A 13,464-nucleotide genomic window follows, 5' to 3' on the forward strand; every position below is an offset into this window, starting at 1 on the left:
CCTCTTACTCCCAGAGTCACCCAAACTCTTCCATTCTTTGTCCAGGCCGAGCTGTGTTCCAGGTGCCCCAGTCCCTGGGTTCTCCCCTCCGAGTGTCTGGAGAGTCTCCACCCTCTCAAGCTCCAGCAACCCCCTGCAAACCCCTTCACTCAGAGTCTTAGTTCTTCTGACACCGCCCGGCTGTGGGGCGGGGGCAGGGCCAGTGGTGGAACCGCCCCCAACCGCCTCCCGGGCCAGCCCAGCCAAGCGGGCGGGTAGCTGGGGCGCCTCCACCTCCTCTTCCTAAAGCGGCGAGGCGCAGACGAGCGGCATCACTGGAGCCCAGGTCCCAGCCACCGCCACACACAGCGCCCCGAATTAAGGAGTAGGAGCACCAGCAGAGGCGGCGGCAACAGCGGCCGGGGGGCGCCACAAAGGTAGACTGAGTCCCAGGGAGTCCCGCCGCGAAATGCCCACCTCCCAGCCCGTGGCCGCGCGCCACTAGCCCAGTAACCCCACTTCTGTGTGTCCTTCCAGGCCCGGGTCGAAAAGCCTGGGAGGGCCGCAGAGCTACCCCTGGAGGAGGAGCCAGTCCCAGCCCAAGGCGCCACCAGCACAGAAGCCGTGCGGAGTAGCAGTCGCTTTCATGGCCCACTCACCGGTGGCTGTCCGAGTGCCCGGGATGCAGGTGAGGAAGCCCAGGCCGCCCCCGACACCCACGTGACTGCCTGGGCGCGCTCCGCTTTGGGCACTGGCCTTGAGGCGGCCCCAGGGCTCCCCTGAAGGCAGGGCCGGCGCTCTGGCCAGGTGACCTGGGAATTGGGCTCTAAGTGTTTTCTGGTGTTCAGGCTCGGCGGTGCACTGTGCTGGGAAGGCGGGGAAGGACTGGGGCGCTCGTCGATGTCGGGATGGGGGTCGGTTATAAAAATAGGCCAGAGTGAGACACCTGCGCCTGCTGAGGGTGGTACCCTTGGGCACTGGAGGAGGGAGAACTTAACTTGGGAAAGGCGGAGGTGCCTCCGAATCTGTGGGATAAAACGCAAGTTGTGTCTACTCCTCCCCTTCCCCCCCCCAACACATAAAAGTTGGGGCGGAGCAAGACTAGGGGGTGTTGTTGGCAGCGACATTGAATTGGGCTCTTCCTGTGTGCATAGAGTGAAGAGCGAGGTGACTTCGTTTCCCTTTTTGGTGCAGCTTAAAGGCGAAGTTGTATCTCGCTCCCCCACCTGGCCCAACCCATAGTTCTGTGTGAGAAATGCAGGATCCCATATCAGAGTCACCTAGGAGATGACTCTCTAGCCCCCTCCTCTGCCTTTCCCACAAGATGACTGTTGCATGTGGTTAAAGGAAGCTTTTTGTACTGGATAAGGGACTGTTGCATGAGACCCAACTTCTTACTGGAGATCTACCCAGCCCCCTTATTATATTTTCATTTTATTAAAGAAGAAGTAGCTATATCCATACTTTTTATGTTATTACTGTTTTTAATCGGTGCATTTCAAGCTATCTACTAAATGTTATCCAAGTCTACTAACTTTTAAGCATTCACGTTTTTTTTTCCTTTGTCACATAGCCTAAACAACCTACTTATATAGAGAGACCAGAAACACTAAAGCCTCAGTCTCTCATTATTTTCTAAAAATGTGAAAGCAAACTTTTTCCAAGTTCAAAAATTTTTTTCATTAGTAAATAGCTTATATTTCATTAGGGCCTCAATGTACTGCTAATTGATGCATGAAATTCATCTCTTTTTTTTAAAAAACAATCGGTCACATTTTATACACGGTCACAAAAAAAGTTATTTTTAAGATACTCCCCCCAAAAAATGACTGCTTGTGTTAGACATATATCTAATCTAAGGGCTCCAGTGTGTCCTAAGCACAAGGCCATTTAGCTGAGTAAACTATAGAGCAAGTCTAAGTTGAGTCCCAGGAAGTCTGTGTGTATTTAATGAAAATGAGAGGAAGAAAAGGGGAAAATAAGAAATATTAGGGCTTCTAAAAAGGTTAATCCATTCAAGCTTTACAAAATGCCCCCCCATTATTTTTTCTTTTCAGGACACCCCCTCATCCCTCCCGCTTTCCCCCATGGGCCCTGCCCCACACCCCATTCATTCAGTTCTGCCTTTGATTGTATTAAGGGAATTAGTAGTTTGCAACACTACAGTTTTGCTCTGTCTAATGTGGCAGAAAGTGTGAAGATTTTCTCACAGTACCTTTCTTTCCACTATGTGGAGAGAAGATCTTTACAGAAGTAAAGTTTGTCTCCGAGGGTTTCCAAGCCTTTCTCTCCATTGTGTGCTGGAGAGTCTGCTTGTATTTGTCACCAGAGTGAGTGCCTCCCCTTCACCAAGTTTGTGATTATGAAAATCTCTGTGTGCTGGAAAAATCTGTGTACTAAGGAGAAAATAGTTTCTGGGGTTTTTTCATTTGTCTTGACTTTATTTAATTTATATGGTTTCTGGTCCTTATTTGATTTGTCTTTATTTGATTTATATGGTTTAGGAACTGCTTGCTGTTCAGTATTTCTTACTGCTCCCAGCTTTGTTGAATTATCTGAGTTCCCTATCTCTGGAATTTCTAAATGTTAATTAAAATGGTTTAGACTGTGAATCATGTATTTTAAATGACAAATTCTATCTTTCACTTTACGCTTTCCCAAAGTTGTGATTACTTTGTTCAACTAATTTGGAGAGTGCAATCATCTCAATATTAGCAAAGAAGAGAGAAATATTTTTTGTCACTTTCTCTGTCTTAATAAAAATGGTAAATTCTTAACTTCTTATTTCCATTTTCTTGTAGAGGTGGTTTTTAAGCATTTGGTGCAACACAAATGTTTTCCACAGTTAAAATTGTACAGTACTCTAAAAATAAATTTGACGGCGTGCAGTGTGGCTTGAGCCTAGATTTCTTTTACTATTCTTCTGTTCAAAAATATTGCAGATGAGATGCAGAAATATATCATGAGCTTTTGAAATTCCCCTAGAGTTTTGTTAAAGAGTTAGGAGTAACTTTTAGACCTTTAGACTAGTAAGAAAACTTGGATTAGCCATGTGTTCTTGAAATTAATGTATAGTAAGTATTTCCACAAATCAGGATGAAGTGGTCGCCTGGCCTATAACTTTTTAACAGTTTATTTTAGAGAATTATGAAGATTGATGGAAAAAATGATTTTTCCAGAAATAAAAACAAAATTACTTTATCCACAGTGTTTTTCTCCCCCTCACCCCCCACCCCAGGAGAGACGTGAAGTAGAAGCTGAGCTACCTGTTCTATCACTTAAGACTTCCAGCATTCCTGACTTTCAAACAAAGAAATTTCTGTTGCGACTAGTTTAAAATAGAAAAGAAACTTGGAGTGACGAAAGAAAACCCAGGATTTGGTCCAGTTTAAACTCTTCCTTATGAATTAGTTATTCAAACTCATTGTTGATATTTCTTAATATTGTGGTAATGAACATTTTTGCCACATTACACCAAAGTCGAGGATATGAATTTTTTGTATTGAATTTGTGCTTTACTTCTTTAGTGTATAACTAAAGGAATTTTCCATGCCAAGAGCTAAACTCTTGAAAAATATTTAAAGCACAGCTTTTTTATAGCAAAACTTTTTTTAAAAAATGAACCAATAAACCTGTTTCTTTCCACTGAAATATTTACTCTTTAACGGTTTAAAACATGTTTTTTTCTTTGAAGTTTTTAGTTATAAATCATACTTAAGTTTAAGTTATTTCCCCTTAGAACCTGCATTAGTATTTCTAAAGACAAGTATTCTACACTGGTTGTTAAATATTTTATAAAATGTAAGTAGGAGAATAAAGTTAAATGCTGAATTGGAGTACTGTTATGTTGTGTTTATGTTATTTCTCTTGTGAAATAATTTTTAAGTTCTTACTAAAGAATTTAAAAATTAGCTTTCATGTATCTTTAAATGGGATCAAGTTGGTACTATTTTTGAATGACTTGAGCTTTGAGGTTTGAGATGGAAATTATGTTTAAGGATTAATGAACACTTTATTGAAGGCTTCTAAGAGGTAGAAAACATTGGCTTGCATTGGTGAACTTAGTTACTGGGTTCTGGGAAGGATACAGAAGTATATATACTAAATGCTCTCTACCTTTGAAAATCTTAAAATGTCAGGGAGTTAAATCTAACACATGAAATATCAACTATTGCAAAATATGTGATACATACTCTATAATAAAATTTTCTGAGTGGAAGAGTTGAAGATTTACAGATGATAAACTGACCCCAAAGGATTGTTGTTAGGATCTATATTGGGGAAAGCATTTCCAAGCAGAGAAAAAATCTGAGAAAATGCTTGTAGACAGGGAAGGGCACACCTGCCAAGTATGTGTGTGCACACAATCTTTGAGAGTGGGATAAAATCACTTGGACTATGATGAAGAATTCCTCTAGAGAAATAATAGAAGGTAAAATTGGAAAAATTTATTAGGTCCAGATTATAATGGTTCTTGACTTTTAAGGAAGGATTTTGGCCTTTGGACTAGCCATTATACATTTCTGAATAAGGGAAATGCAATGAACAAAGTTATATACAGGAAGAGCAACCTCAACATTGGATGAATGGATGACCTGGAGAATTGAGAGACTTGAGGCCATTTGATCTACTGAGGCTATTTCAGTGGGGCAATCATGTCTGTCCAGATTCAATGGACCTTGCATTACCTGCCTTCCATATGGCTAGTACTATGAAGAAAAAATATATGATTACCAGCTTTAATAATTAGCCAGTTAAAGAAAGAGGAATATAAGCTTTTGTGGTGTCTAATATGGGGAACTGGGAGAATTATGATATATTTTAAATAATTGGAAAGTCACGGAGAAGAGCCAGATCTAGTAGGAAGTTAGTGATTTCTGTTTAAGGGGAAATATCTTCAATTTAAGTATGGTTTATAACTGAAAACTTCAAAGAAAAACATGTCTTACATCATAAAAGAGTAAATATTTGAGTGGAAAGAAATAGGTTCGTTGCTTTACTTTTTAGTTTCTGTTAGGTTTGAGGTAACAATGGGATGACAAAGTTAAAATCTAGAACACATCTATTATCTTGACTGTGGTGATGGTTTCACACATGCATGCTTATGTCAAAACTCATCAAATTGTATACATTAAATTTATACATTTTTGTATATCAATATGCCTCAATTACGCTGTTTTCAAAAAATGTTCAACAAATACTTGAAAATGTAGACTTTAGTCATTTATCACACATTTACTAAGCATTTACTATATGTCAGTCTCTTTTCTTGAAACTGAAGAATATGAGCCACCAAGGAGGGAGAGGGTCATAATGACAGAGAGAATGTTTAAGTGAGGGCACTCATGAGATAGGAAGTATAGGTGAAGGATCAGCTTGTAAGGAAAGGACCAGTGACTTTACGGTGCATGGAAGGAAGAGAAAATGTGTCAGGATCCAGAGGGAGTTAACTGAGGGGAATTCTTTAACTTTCGCTCTCATCATGAAACCTAAATTGGAGAAAACGATTTTGGTTTGGTGCCAGAATCTAGTATGTGAAGTTCTAACCTCCCTTGTACCTTCCGAAGGTAATAATCAGTTTTGCAATTTGAGGTAAAAATGGAAAGCATTGCCTTGCATTGATTAAACTCAAACCATTGTCCTAGTTGGTGAGTGGTTGATACAGAGATGTTGAATATGCTAATGATAATGGCAGAAGATCATCTGGGACAGGATAATTCAAGACAACTGTTAGCTGGGAAAGTTGGGGGTGGTTAGAAAGTATGGTGTCAGGGGGCTAGAGGCTATAGGAAGAGTAAACAGTAATTAGGTGTATGACATGTGCCTTGAACACTAATCAGGGTCTAGAAATGGCACTTGACAACAAAGGTCCATCATCTACCTCCCTTGCTTGAGTCATAAAAAATGAGATAATATTATTTAGAAGGTGTTTGAGAAACATTGAGCATTGTGATACTGTGTTTTTTTATTCTGGCTTTCATTTATTTAGTGACCTTGAACAAATTATTTTTGAAATGAGGAATAATAAAAGCTAAATTTCCTTTGCCTCAAAGAAATGTTATTAAGATGTATTAACTATCATTTGTAGAATATATTTTAAGCTCCTTTATAAAATTTATGATGTATATGGACAGTTAATCCTGCCAAGCAATGTTTTCATGTCATCATTTTATCTATCCTTTGTGCGATAACCCACATTTTTTGAAATCCAGTACCCCTCCATACACATACACATGCCATTACCACCACCAGGCCCCAAATCCTCTGCTTAACTTTCCAGACTTTCTGTTATCTGGCTCCTTGCTACAGATATAACTTAGTTATCACTACTTTTCAATAAGAAATCCCTTTTTGCCCTAGCTGGTTTGGCTCAGTGGATAGAGAGTCGGCCTGCAGACTGAAGGGTCCCAGGTTTGATTCCGGTCAAGGGCACATGCCCAGGTTGCGGGCTTGATCCCCGGTGGGGGCCATGCAGGAGGCAGCCAACCAATGATTCTCTCTCATCATTGGTGTTTCTATCTTTCTCTCCCTTTCCCTCTCTAAAATCAATAAAAAATATATTTAAAAAAAGGAAAAAAAATCCATTTTGTTATACTATGCCAGTTACAGTTTAGTAATCACTGACGGACCAAATCCTACCTGATATTCAGGGTCTCCATCTTACTTTCTCCATGAACTTTCTCTGAATGTTCCAGGCTACTGAAATCTCTCCCATTTCCAAGCACCTGTTTTATCTATTGATAGTAGTTGACAACTCAGTCCTTGATTTGTGTGCTGCCTTAGATTTTGTCTAATTATAAATGTTATACTTGTCTTCCAAACTAGGTTGTAAATTTCTTAAAGGCAAGGACTATTAGGTATGAATTATATGTAAAAGTGTTGGCTGAGTGCAGTATAGATTAGACTTTTCTAACTTTTTTCCATTGTTTCTTTAAGTATACATATTGTGTGATGTTTAAATTATTGTAGTTCATAAAGGCTCGTCTACATGTACACAATGTAGATTTTTTCTCCTTATTGAAATGATTTTTATGTATTATATCTAAGAAAATATACTTGTAAATAATCAGCTATTCACACAAAAGCTCTCATTCCTTACCTTCCAAGGCCTTTGAGGGAATAAGGAGCCTCATTGCTTTCTGTAACTAGGGCTGATTCCAGGCAAATTTGTGTCTTTGGGAGAAAAAGAACCTCTTGTACCTGCCCTCTGTTTCCACCCCTCCGAAACAAACAAATAAAAAAAGAAACTACGTTTCTCTCTCAGCTGTCACATTAGAAAAGTTTGATAAATTTCATTCATAGTAAGGTGTTTTTGATTAATGACTTAGTGTATGACTTCTCCCATGGATGTTCATATTTTACAGGGAATAGTTGCTTTAAAAAAGGAAATCTAATAGTAAATTTTGGACAGCTTAATGATCATTTTTGACTGAATGATGTCTTTTGAAAGAGTGGCAGTTTTACTCGTTTTATTTGTTGCTAGAAAAATGGGATTAGGAAAACAAAAATTAACACCAATATTGTGATGCAACAAACTCCTTTTCATTTTTCATCACTAAGTCCCAAAGACTTTCCACCACAGGAACATATAAAACAACGTGTCTCTGGAGGAATGCCATGTGGTAACTCATTTTTAAAAGAACAAAAAATCAATAAAATATACTCAAATAACATTTTGACTGCATCTGAAGTACATCGCTCATATGGTTGCCTGCCATTTTAGACTAAGGTGTTATATGGTAGGGACAACATCTTAGAATTAATGCTTATAGAAATCAAACATTTTCAAAAGATATCGACTAATTCCTCTCAACAATACTATGAAATAGGAAAAGTTATCCAATAGGAAAAGGCCTTCAAATGTGGATTTAAAAACAAAATAGCAAATTGCTGGCCAACTCTAACCACCATTCTCTTTGTTGCCCCTTCCTAAAATTTCATATAATTGAGGAATTATATGATTATATGTGGATCACCTAACTTGCACATTCAAAGAAACTAGGAAACCTAGTACAAAGGAGATCCTATCTTCTCTATTCCTGCCTGTCTCTCCCCACCACTTCTCACTAGCATTTACCTCACTGGAGATAGAGGTACCTTCCCCCTCAACCTTTTCGGGACTTGTTCCAGCATTTTCCTAACAGCATCCCACTGGGCTTTCCTTTCCTTCATTTATCATATGGTCATGGATTAGAATGATCCATGTTCTAAAATGGCAGATTAGCCAATTGGTCTGACATAGCTCTGGATATTCTAGCAAAATAAGAACAAAATTATGGTTCATACTTCTTTTGGACTAGAGTAAGCAAAATTGTAGACAGCTCAGATGAAAGAGTTGAAAATATTCTAATTTTATATTTAAGTGTCCACTTCTTTCTGGTCAAGTAACTTAAAAAATGTGCCGTTAAGGAAATCCAAAAAATATGTTTTTGTTTTTTTCTTATGAAAAATGTTTACAGAAAAACTTTTCAACCTTTCTTTGTGATAATTGTACAGAGATTGTGTTCTTAGTGATTTTTTTCCAAGCCCCTTTCATCTGTTTAAAAAAAGTAAGGAAAATAAATATGTAAAACTCTATTAGTTTAAAATGCAAAGGGCTGAAAAAGAATATGGATTCAAATCCACCATCATTGGATTTTTCAAGTTGTTTATTACAGAACAATAGAGTGTGTTGCTGGAGAATAACAGTTGCTTTGAATTATAGAAACAACTTACCACTATCATCTTAATGAAGTTTTCCTGGATATGAAATCCATATCACACTAGATGTGTTAAGGAATTTCTAAGCACACTAGTGAATTACTCTACCAGGTTTCAAGAGTGCCTAGTAACACAATCCTAGGAGTGAATTTTTGGCAGGTGGAAGAAATACTTCAAGAACATCTAGACAATCCAGATTTTTCTTTGAAAATGCATTTTTTGAGTCATGTGGTTAGTGCCCCAGCTTTCCATTAAACCATTGGCTTTGAACATATCATTTTGCAATATATTATATCAAACTGGGATTTAATTTGTTGATGCAGAATAGTATAAATAACACAACAGTGGGTGATGGGGAAGGGGTGAGCAACATAGAGAATCAGGTGGGGTATAAGTTGTTATTAATGCAAGAAATTTGGTGGAAGCTGAGCCAATAGGAATCATAGTCATAATTTCTTCCCAAAACCTGTGCCTCATGATTATGTCTGCCCACTATAGCTAGGAAAGTTTTTCAACTCTCTGGTCTCAATTTCCTGCTGCCAGCCTTAACTTTAAGCAGAAGCACAAAAGAAACCAATCAGCAAACCATGCACATATGCTACTAAGTATGGTGATAGAAAATACAACTTTGACCTCTGTGATTAAGGAGGGTATAGTCAGTGTGTCTGGCAGCTTCAGGGAAAGAAGCATATTTCAAATGTATGCTTTTTAAATGATACTGACCTAATGGGAAGGACAGTTAGCAAACTCATTAATTAGGGTCCTGTTTGCTTCTCTAGTTTTAGTTCAAATCCTTTGTTTCAATTTAACTCTGAGCCTTCCCATATGCCTGTCAGTAAGTAATAATATATTGACTTTCCCACGTTGGACACTGGTGATCCAGGTTTAATGTTTTTCATGCATAGTCTGCATGAAATAATGGTGTGATTTAAACTAGAAAAGTATTTGCAGCAAAATTTGGAAGGTCTACTTTGTATAGAATGAGGTGCTCAATGTCTATCTTTGAGATACAAAAAGTATAAAAGTCCCTAACCTCAAGAAGTTTATACTATAACTAGAGGCCCGGTGCATGAAATTTGTGCACAGGTAGGGTCCCAAGGCCTGGCTGGTGATCAGGGCCAATCGGGGCCTTCTGGCTTCTGGCCAGGGTCTCCCTCCCCTGGCTGCTGGCCACTGGCTGGGACCTTCCTTTGTTCCACCACCACCCCCTGGTAGCGCAGGTCATAGTGAGCGATCGAACTCCCGGTCAAACTCCTGAGGGGGAGGGGACATTTTGCATATTAGCCAGATAGATAGATAGATAGATAGATAGATAGATAGATAGATAGATAGATAGATTAGAGAAACTGGACATGGGTACATATAGAAATCTAAGAACACAGAGCAATAGTGATGAATTCCAAATAGGATAGAAACTGCCATAGAAGCATTCCAAGGAAGACTGGACTAAGGAAAATAACTCTCATTTACGGAGTACCTTTCTGCTAGGTACTCATGCTTTATACCACTGCACTACATTGCTTCTAGGCAGGGCAGCCTTCAACAGACCCTTAAAGGGGAATGCAAGATAGATAAGAGAAAAGGACAAAGAAGCACACACAAGGTTCTTTCTATTACAGAGGTTTGAGGTAGGTGCTTATTGCCATGAACTGATAGGACCAAATTATAAAAGGCCTTGAATTCCAGACAGTTTATTTAATCCTGTCTACAACAAGGAGTTTTTCAGCAAGAAAGTAAACTGATGAGATCAATTTTTTTGTTTGTTTGTATATTTGTTTGTTTTTGGAGATTGCATTAGGCTTCCAACCTAACAGGCTAGGTTAGAGAAGTGGAAGGCTATATATAATATGCAAACATTGTAATAGCTCAGGCTGTAGAAATAAGGATTTTAATGTGGGGCAGTGATGGACAAACTTAAGCATACACAATTACCATCTAGAGCAGCGGTGCTCAACCTGTGGGTTGCAACCCCTTTCGGGGGTCAAACAACCCTTTCACAGGGGTCGCCTAAGACCATCGGAAAACACATGTATAATTACATATTGTTTTTGTGATTAATCACTATGCTTTAATTATGTTCAATTTGTAACAATGAAATTGGGGGTCACCACAACGTGAGGAATTGTATTAAAGGGTCGTGGCATCAGGAAGGTTGAGAACCACTGACCTAGGGGGTTTGTTAAAACAAAGATTGCCAGGCCCCAGATCTAGAATTTCTGATTCAGTAGGTTTGAAGTGGGGTCTTGAATTTGCATATCTTATGAGTTCCCAGATGTTCTGCTGGTCTGAGGATCACTCTGAGCACCAGTCAAGGAAGACTAACAGACCTTGGTGACTAATTCGATATGGAAAGGGGAGAAATATGATGGGAGAGTAAAGACTCAAAGATATGGCTGAGCTTGAAAGAAAATTGGTTTGTTTTTAGAAATGTTGACTTTTAAGTGCCACACATCTCAGCAGAAGTAATTAGTTACAGGTTTATTCAAGAGTGAAGATCAATATTGGAGGTGCTGCATGGAAATAGATAGATGAAATTGTGAGAAATAAAAATAACATGATTTCTGCTCTAGCTGGTGTTTCTTAGTAGCTAAAACATTGGCACTCCCTTCCACTCTCTCTAAAATAAATAGATAAACAAATCCTATATAATAAAAGCCTAATATGTAAATTGACTGAACAGCAGAAAACAGGCGGAACAATGGGTCGCTAGATGCACACTGACCACCAGGGGGCAGATGCTCAATGGAGGAGCTGCCCGCTGCCTGCAGGCCCCAGGCCAGCCAAGGTGGGTGCTAGCAGGGGCCCCTCGATTACCCCACTGGTCGCTTCATAGGTCGGCCCTGATCACTGGCCAGGCTAGGGACCCTACCTGTGCACGAATTTCATGCACCGGGCCTCTAGTAAATAAATAACATAACATAACGTGCTTTCCAATTATCATTCTAAGAGGCCAAGCTCAACATTGTGTTAAATTCTACAACTTCCAAAATCTCGGTCACCCATCTACTTCTGTTTCTTTGATCCAGGTAGTTTTGAACACTTAGTAAATGCTCATATCTTCAAATGAAAATAGTTTTATTTAGAACATGAAATCTATTTGTGCTTAGAGTTATAAAAATGCAATTTGGAGAATATAAAATAAAATGCCAGCATCCTATATGCCAGTAAATGGCAATATTTCCCCCCAAGCATAGACATTTTTAAGACTTTTTTCCCAATTTTGATATGACAATTTTTATTATTTATAATTCCTTTTCTTCATGCTGTTATTACTCGCCCCTCCCCCCTCCAAGTCCTGGACTTAATAACCCTGGACTGCTATTATGTGAAAACTACCCATTCACAGTAAAAACTTTGGAAAGTTGTGTTTACATATGTAAATTCCTGGAGAGGAGAGGAAGTTACTTCTGAACCATTAGGAAATATCAAGTCACTTCCTAAATGACCTTTTTGAGTCCAACTTCAGCTCTCTAAAATATTCTTCATATTATCAGATTAATGAATTACTGTTTTCCAACAGGTACCATGTAGAAGGGCTCAGTGCTTAGTTGAAACAAAGGATTAGGACTGAAAATGACAAAAGCAAATAGGTACTACTTAATGAGTTTGCCAACACCAAACAATGTGAACAAACTTGATTACCCACTTCATTCATCAGTCTTAGGCCTAAATCACTTTCAATTTCTAAAATGAACACACAACCAATAAAAACAAAATTAACCCTGATAATCAAAGGTTTGCCACCAATGAGGATGCTCAAAAGCATGTGCAGAAATGTACCTCTAGATTTTAAAGGATGTTTAATTATCATTAGAATAAATCCCTTGAGTCCCTAAGAGACTTTAGGGAATACAATTTGTTTGGGTGTAAAAATTCTGATGTTTATTTTATATCTCTCACTGCTTATGTGGTAGCCATCTATTTTCCAGGATACATAATTACTCTTGTGACCTTTTTTCTTCATTATTCTGAGTGATTAAGTTTTTGTGGGAGAAAATTGATGGGGGTGTATATATATGCACACAAAATGTCCAGTTGACCCTTGAACAACATGGGAGTTAGGAGAACTGAATCCTGGTCAATCAAAAGTCTGAGTATAATTATTGACACCCAAAAAACCTAACTTCAATCATCCCTTGGTATTTGTGAGGGATTATTTCCAGAACCTCCGATGCAGATACTCAAATCCTCAGATGCTCAGGTGTCTTATATAAAACTAGAGGCCCAGTGCATGAAATTCATGCACTCGGGATGGCAGGGGGTGGTCTCTCAGCCTGGCCTGTCCTAAGCCACAGTTGGACATCCTTAGCACTGTCATGGAGGTGGAAGATGCTCCCACCACCGCCGCTGCGCTTGCGAGCCCTGAGCCCCGTGGGAGCACACTGACCACCAGGGGGAAGCTCCTGCATTGAGTATCTGCCCCCTGGTGGTCAGAGCGCATCAAAGCGACAGGTTGTTCCGCTGTTTGGTCAATTTGCATAGTTGCCTTTTATTATATAGGATGGTGTAGAGCAATGCATATAGAATGCATATAGTCAGCCCTTCACATCTGAAGATTCCCAACTGTGGATGGAAAATACTGTTTTGCATCATCTGTAGGTTGATTCCATGGATACAGAGGGCAGAGTTTATATTTATTAAAGAATCCTATCTAATAAAAGGGAAACATGGTAATTGGCATATGACCACTACCCTTCCCATTGGCTAATCAGCAAGATATGCAAATTAACTGCCAGCCAAGATGGCAGCCAGCAGCCAGGCAGCTTGAAACTAACATGAGGCTTG

General features: G+C 39.2%; 1 protein-coding gene across 1 annotated transcript in view; it reads left to right on the forward strand.

Moving 5' to 3' along the window:
- Positions 1-248: 248 nt before the first annotated feature.
- Positions 249-13,464, forward strand: part of STK26 (serine/threonine protein kinase 26) — a 56,912-nt gene continuing 43,696 nt past the window's right edge. The window contains exons 1-2 of the mRNA XM_015567899.1: positions 249-416; positions 517-667. Of these exons, the coding sequence (XP_015423385.1) occupies positions 626-667 (42 nt within the window). The 5' untranslated portion in view covers positions 249-416; positions 517-625. The remainder of the gene's footprint in view (positions 417-516; positions 668-13,464) is intronic.

The sequence above is a fragment of the Myotis davidii genome, unplaced genomic scaffold (genome assembly GCF_000327345.1).
Source record: "Myotis davidii unplaced genomic scaffold, ASM32734v1 scaffold900, whole genome shotgun sequence".
Classification (NCBI taxonomy): domain Eukaryota; kingdom Metazoa; phylum Chordata; class Mammalia; order Chiroptera; family Vespertilionidae; genus Myotis; species Myotis davidii.